Here is a 7,579-nt window from a genome sequence, read left to right as displayed (position 1 = left end):
ATTTTTATTTATCTTTATTTACTTAATTCTAATGATATGTATCATGTGTATAAAAGATTTGATATCAACAACTGGCGCCAAGTTAAATTCTACTATCAGAATGAAAAGTAAAACTCAAGTGATACTATCTTTATTTATTATTTACTTAATCCAAATAGTACTATCTTTAATTTTTATACAATGAAATCTAAGTATACGTATACTTATTGAAGAATCTTCCTATTCCAATCCAAATGGTTTAAATTCCTCTTAAATGAAATCATTATATCACAATTCATTCAAAGACATTTCCTCTTCCAACTAAAGTAGTGGTTATTTAATTCTCCTTCAAAATATTATACAAAACATCACAAACTTGCGTTACCTTGCTCAATTTAAATGTTACCACAAAAATTAAAGAATTAACCGTATAAAATGAAAAAATTTAATTTAAACAGAAAAATTTTTCATGTAAATTAAATTTTTTAATTTGGTAGAATTTAATTAATTTGATAATCAATTATACGAATATGATACATAACATTAAAGTTAAATAAATTATTTTTTCTTTGGGAGGAATAAAATAGTAAAATTTAATGTGTTCGAATTACATGGAATTTTACTTGGCGCCAATTGTTGATATCAAATCTTTTATACAAATGATACATATCATTAGTTCTACTAAACAGCAAACGTGATTAGTTATCAGTTTCACGGCCGATTAAGTAATTGGCGTTGGTGAAACTAGCCCAAATGGTTCTTTACGAGGAGCACCATTTGGGCCAGTACAACCTACCTCTCCATCGATCGCACGGCGCGTGGGCCATTGGGAGTGGGATGGGAACTGCCACTAAACGTCTTCAAACGGCACGCCTAACAGGCCATCCCCACTCCCAGCGGCCCGCGCGCCGTGCGATCGGTGGGAACGGTAAGTTGTATATTCGGCAGCAGTAGGCGCGCTTATTCGGCTATCTTTAAACGTTAATATCTCGTTAACTATTGCGCAACCTACAAAATAGTATAAGAATTTTCGATTCAATTCGGTCCGTTCTACCTGCTCGTGATCGATTACCCGGTAATTTTCAAACACCCTGTATATATATTTTAAAGTTCACGTATATAGACATATATATATATATACACTTCTTTGTAAATATACAGGGTGTCTCACGACTATCGCATTTCTTCTTAAAAACGTATTTTTGAGGTAATTTTGAGACGAAACTCCTAATATGAAAATGTCGAGGCTACAATAGTTTTTGAATTATAATTGGCTAAGAATAATGTGTAATTCGAAAACTATTATAGCCTCGAGATTTTCGTATTAGGATTTTCATTTTAGAATGTTCAAAAGAATCGAGAAATAATAATAGAGAGAGGCTATAAAACTAAAATAATAATAGACTATAAAACTAAAATGGTTTTTGATTCATAAGCATTTAAAGTTAGCTTATAATTTAAAAAATTATTGTAGTTCCGATATTTTCGTATTAGAATTTTCGTCTCAAAATTACCTCAAGAATATGTCCTTAAGAAGAAATGCGATAGTTGTGAGACACCCTGTATATCATACATTTTATGCAGGTGCGCCTATTTTGTACATATTCGTAATTGGTAAAATGGAAATATTAAGAAACTCCACGCAATCTATTTCATTTTTTTGCAATATTCAGAGAATTTTTTAAATCCAAATATTTCAAAAAATTATGATAATTGAGTATAAAGTTTGAAAAATCTTGTCGCACTGCGGCGATGACATATGTTTCAGTGAACACTATAATGTTTAAATTAATGGAAGTAATTAACAATTATATAACGTGTAATTGACGTATGTTTCCATATGCGCAGTCCATTACTCAAAAGCCAAAATCTTTTTAATGTCTCTGTAACAATTTGTAAAATCTTGCGCCGTAATATGTATTATATGTATTACAATATTCCTAATACCTACAATGTTGCAGCGATATTACAGCGCAATCTGCAATATTGCAACGTTTCTGCAAGTTTCATATACCTATATATTATACATATTTGTATATACAGGGTGTTTTCAAATTCGTGCCTATAAAGTACAAGACGCGATACTTTATGTTAAAACAAACAACTATTTCCTTTTGCAAAGGAAAGGTTGCGTCTGACAAGTGGTTTTTGCATGACAGCAGGTTGAAGTTATAAGAGTAAATGCAAAAAATTATTTATCTCATGTAATTTTAGTACAGGAAAAAGTTGTTCGTTTTAGCATAAAAAACAACTTTTTCCTTTAACAAAATTGCGTCCGATAAGTAGTTTTTGCAGGAGAGCAGGTTGATTTTAACAAATAAACATAAAAATTATTTATCGAACGCAATTTTGTTAAAGGAAAAAGTTGTTTATTTTAGCATAAAGTTTCACGTCTTGTACTTCGTGGGCGCGAATTTGAAAACATCCTGTATAAACGTTAAAAGCTTAGTAGCGCGCGCGAAGCGCGCGCCTGTTATGTTCTAGTATACTAAAATACTCGGTTATACATATGTACTTATATATTATTTTCTATATAATGAGTCACATTTCTGTTTTAAAAACTTAAAAATAAATTCATTACATTTCAATATATTAGCTGAATTAATAATTTATAATAAATTAATAAACGTATTATATTTAAAAAATACTGAGACCAATATGTATAATAAGATGGATTCATAAAAGGACCCTAGATATAAATCTTAATACATATATTTATGGAATAAGGTTATATCAAAGGTAAAGGTATAAATATTCATATCACAAGAAATAATCACTGACTATTCATTAATCGCTTTATTTTACGCAGCTCATATGTTATAATAATATATAATGAATTTGTAAAATATGTTCCTAAAATACGTTCGTAAAAATGTAAAATAATTATAAAGATAACCATTAAATTAGTCAGTAGTTACCAAAAAATATAATCAAGTTACAATTCTTAAAAAAAGTAATACTATTACTAACCATAACTTTGTTATAAGAGTAACGAGTTACTACTCAATCTTGTCTATAACATACACCATATTTTACTACTTCTCCGACGTTTGCTTTCTATAACATATATTAAATCGATATTTGATTCAAATACGTACATTAATTTTGTGAATAGGGATAAATCTTATACGAAGTGGTTGAGTAGGGCAAAGTGTGATATCAGCTTGTAGCCGAACATCTTTTAAATAATCAATGGGCTCCAAGTAAAAATTGTGTATCACAGAAGCTATCATTGCCTTCATTTCCAGCATAGCAAATCGTTGGCCTAAAATTTTATATATACCGTAATTTGTTTATATAAGGTATAAAAAATTATTATTGTTTATATAAGGTATAAAAAATTACCGATGCAGTTACGTGGTCCAGCACTGAATGATATATACGAATAAGGGTGACGATTTCGGATTTTTTCGGGTAAAAATCTATCTGGATTAAATACTTCTGGATTTGGCCAGAAATTGGAATTTCTGTGGATTGCATAAATAATCATATTTATTGTTGTTCCAGCAGGTACTAAATATGATTCTGAAAAGGATATTGTAAAATGAGATTTATAAATAATAATTACAAGTTCTTATTAAATTTTTAAAATTAAATATCTGCAGATATAAAACAGGAATATATGCTTTTAGTTTATGTATTATGAAATATAATATTATATATTAATTTAAATTTAATAATAATGCTAATTATCTTATGTATAATGCTAATTGTAAGTATAATACTATTTTTGGAAAATTTTATATGCTGTATCTCATATGTAAAGGAGAGAAAATTGCGAACATGGTAAATAATACTACTGCTGAATATTAGAGTAATGATAACTTATGCGCAAAATCCGATCAGGAATCTCCCCATGATGCGCATCGGATAATGTTAATGCTGGCGGTAGTTGAACAAAAAATTGAAAAATGCATAGATAATTTTGGTGCACCGTACCTCCGCAACAAAAAATCGCACAAATCTTTATTTTTTTTTAATTTGCAAGGAAAAGTCCAACTTTATGATGATTATCATAACGAAAAAAATTCATTCCATCCCCCACAGCTTTGTTAAATTATACAATTTTTTCGAGTTGTGACACTTCCTTACTTTAGAAGAAATGGCGGGCGGAAATAAGAATAAATTCGAAATTTTTGAAAATCTTAAAGTATGAACTTTATCCTTGAATGAAAAAAGAACTTTTAAATACGTCCATTTTTCACGGAATTACGGTTACTTGACAAGTTAAAAAAAGTTGCAAAATTTTTATGTAAATTTATGTTGCGATAATTTTGTTGGCGAGTGTATATAATAATATGTGTCTCTTTGCTCTTCAATAAAGCTATTATTATTATTTTCATGTCAAAATAATGACAAGTAATGTCTCCTTGCTACTTGAGATATTAAGTAATATATTTAAAAAAATAGGATAAATATAACAAAAGAATTTTTTAATGCGTACGTAATTTTACGTCTTCTCCACAAATACGTGATATTAACGGTGCACTGGAATATAAACGCAACGCTTCCTTTATACATCTTTCTAAATATGGTAATTGTTGCAACAATTTGAAAGTAAATTGCTCCTCATTCCCTTGTATAGCAGAATCGACTTCGTTCCTAGCACGATCCTATATCATTGATGTTACTGTATCAGTAATGCTAATTAAAAGTGCTTTTTTTGTTATTTTAATGCATTTATATAGACACAATTGGCAAACTCTATGAAATTTCAGAAATGTTTTTCACAAATATCGAATTAACTTGTTTTAATTATGTGTATATAAAAAAATTAAAAAAACGTTGAAAAATAGAATACACTGAAAAAAATGCATGTAATTTACGTGGAAATTACATGTCTATGACCGGAAAATTATCTAAATATGATTGGAAATTTACTATTCTATATTTCCAGTAAATTTTCAATCATATTTACGTAATTTAAGTAATTTTCCGGTCATAAATATGTCATTTCCATGTAAAATTACATGCATTTTTTTCAGTGCATTTGAAACATACCTACACATACGCACTCACGCGTATATATACATTTTTGCATATCTATACAGTGAAACAATACATTACATACACACATTTAAAATATTTAATTTGATATATTTTAAATAACTGACTTCTCTAGAATTATTTGAATTAATTAATTTCTTTAGAAGTCTAAGAATAGCAATTTATATTTGATGATATAAATACCTGAATGTCCTTATGCTCAGCTAATTGTGCCAAAATAAAGCTTACAGCTATTGCTACAGTATCGTAGCCCTACAACCACATTATATACATATATTGGAATAGCGAATAATGCGTAAAAAATCAAAAGAAATTATTACAAAAACATACCGCAAACACAAAAGCATCGACTTCCTCTCTAATATCTATATCAGTCATAAGACCTTCACGAGATGCCGCTATTAGAAGATCCAACATTGCAAGCCGCTTTCTTCGTGCTAAATTAAAATATATTATACATCAGTATTATTTTAATAGTACGACAGTTCTTCTGTGACTTTTATTAGATAATATTTATTACATCAAGAAATAAAATTATTTTTTGATTTTTAATTGTAAAATATAATTTATAATATTATACTAAATTTAATGAATAGCGTCTGATTACATTACGTACTTCCAATTGTTTCATTGTCATCTCTTTGTGCTGATAAATTATCAAACTCTTTCAAGTATTGACCATTAGTGCGTTCATGATAAAGTCTTCTTTCAGCAATAATCTACGTGAATACAACTTTTTAATGCTTTTTCTATGATTTATATGAATGCGTTAACAATGTGTTATTAAAGAATTAATCAATTAAGAATAAAAAAAGAAATATAGAATAATCAAAGAATTAATCATTAAAGAATTAATAAATCAAATAGAGAAATGTCAAATACGAGGTTATACTTTAGAACTTAATAATATTTGATAATCTAAATTTGTAAATATAACATTTTTTAATTCCTTAATCTACGTGCTGAACATTATAGTGTCTTTGCAGTGTTTCAACATGCTTATTTAGTATATATATATACGAGGGTCGTCTGAAAAGTTTTGAGCTTTATCATGAAGATGGCGTTACTCGTCAAAGCCATTCTGGTATTATAATCGTGATACTTACGAAAGATATCTGTCACAATTGTGGGCACTTTGGACGTTCAGTTCTTGTTTGACAATCATTTATGTCATTTTGTAAAAATGGAAAAAATTGAATATCGTGCTATAATTAAATTCTTGTATTTGAAAGGCAATACGTCTACGTATTCTTACATTTTGGTCTTTTTTAACTTAAAATTCCCTACGCCTTTTTGAGGTAAAAATTCCCTACGTTAAGGAGAAACCCCTACTTTTAACAATACTGTGTATAACATTACCTAGTGTTTCAACGAAATGTATTTCCTGTTTATAATTGGCGCAATTTAAAGATTTCATACATTTTTTGAAATAAAATTATTATTGTATATTTTCATAGTTTGGATAATAGGTTTGGAATAGGAAGTTATTTTTTTTTCAAGAAGCGCACATACAAGCGCGTGTAATAATTTATGTAACGGTTTTTTCTAAGAGAAACACGCACCCTTAGCGTCTTTTTTTACCTTTTTTTAGAAAGGTAAATTTGTTAGGATACCAATTACATCAAAATAACTCGAACGGTTTTTGAAATTTTTGGAAAAAACGATATTTTTTCCAACTTTGACACATTATATCTTTGAAATTAAACCGTTTCCGACAGATCGTCATATGAAGTTTTAGTCTTGAATTTGTGTGAGCAATCACCCTTTAAAATCTTTTAGTGTACTTACGATATACCCTGTATATACACACACCATTTCTTCATAACGACTTTAAAACATTATACTATTTATTACACGTCGAAATATCTTACGAGAAAACGTCCATGCCGCCTTTCCCCGAGTCATGTAACTGTTGCACTTTCTGTAACACTCGACATCCTTTCATTATTGCATCTTCGTAAATTTCCTTATGACTTTTGTATTTTGCAGGAATTCTGTCATGCAGAATCGGATCACTTAGAAAGAAATTTTCTGTAAATAATAAACTCGAATCACTTTAAAATATATGTATAATTTAACAAATTTTTATATTAACAATTGCAAATAAGCTCAGACAGCAATACGAGCTATATAAATCCAATCAATATGTTTAATAGGTAGTTAAATAGGGAGTTTGCATAAAATTTGAAAAATGTTACATTTTGTAATATACAGGGTGTCCCATTTTAAATGATCCAGCCAAATATCTCGAAAACTAAACCCAGTAGACAAAAATGTTTCAGACAAAAGTTGTTTGACTCGAAAGGGAACATAAGATGGTGCCATCGATTTGACCTTGGATAGTCCTCTGAAGGTCACGTGAAGGTCATCTTTAATTTTTAAATGGAACCCCTTATTTCTCATTGCACATTCTTACAGCTCATCTCGAGAGCTTTCCAAAACACTATAATTAAGTTACTTTTCGTTAAGTACTAGTTAAGTTATAAAGCAAGATCGGGACTGATCCGGCTGGTTAAAGCAAGATCGAGGCTGATACGGCCGACTAAAGCAAGATCGGGGCTGATCCGGCCGACTAAAGCAAGATCGAGGCTGA

At 29.2% G+C, this 7,579-nt stretch overlaps 1 protein-coding gene across 1 annotated transcript in view; it reads right to left on the bottom strand.

The window, feature by feature from the left end:
• Positions 1 to 2,916: 2,916 nt before the first annotated feature.
• The window catches only part of LOC108761596 (cytochrome P450 4C1), a 46,140-nt gene continuing 41,477 nt past the window's right edge, over positions 2,917 to 7,579 (bottom strand). The window contains exons 8-13 of the mRNA XM_018508207.1: positions 5,603 to 5,705; positions 5,317 to 5,423; positions 5,170 to 5,238; positions 4,424 to 4,592; positions 3,325 to 3,504; positions 2,917 to 3,244 (exon numbers count right to left, since the gene is read on the bottom strand). Coding sequence (XP_018363709.1) covers positions 3,066 to 3,244; positions 3,325 to 3,504; positions 4,424 to 4,592; positions 5,170 to 5,238; positions 5,317 to 5,423; positions 5,603 to 5,705 — 807 coding nt within the window. The 3' untranslated portion in view covers positions 2,917 to 3,065. The remainder of the gene's footprint in view (positions 3,245 to 3,324; positions 3,505 to 4,423; positions 4,593 to 5,169; positions 5,239 to 5,316; positions 5,424 to 5,602; positions 5,706 to 7,579) is intronic.

The sequence above is a fragment of the Trachymyrmex cornetzi genome, unplaced genomic scaffold (assembly GCF_001594075.2).
Source record: "Trachymyrmex cornetzi isolate Tcor2-1 unplaced genomic scaffold, Tcor1.1 scaffold255, whole genome shotgun sequence".
NCBI lineage: Eukaryota > Metazoa > Arthropoda > Insecta > Hymenoptera > Formicidae > Trachymyrmex > Trachymyrmex cornetzi.
The sequence above is the reverse complement of the archived record's forward strand: the minus strand, read 5'-3'. Positions and strand labels throughout refer to the sequence as shown.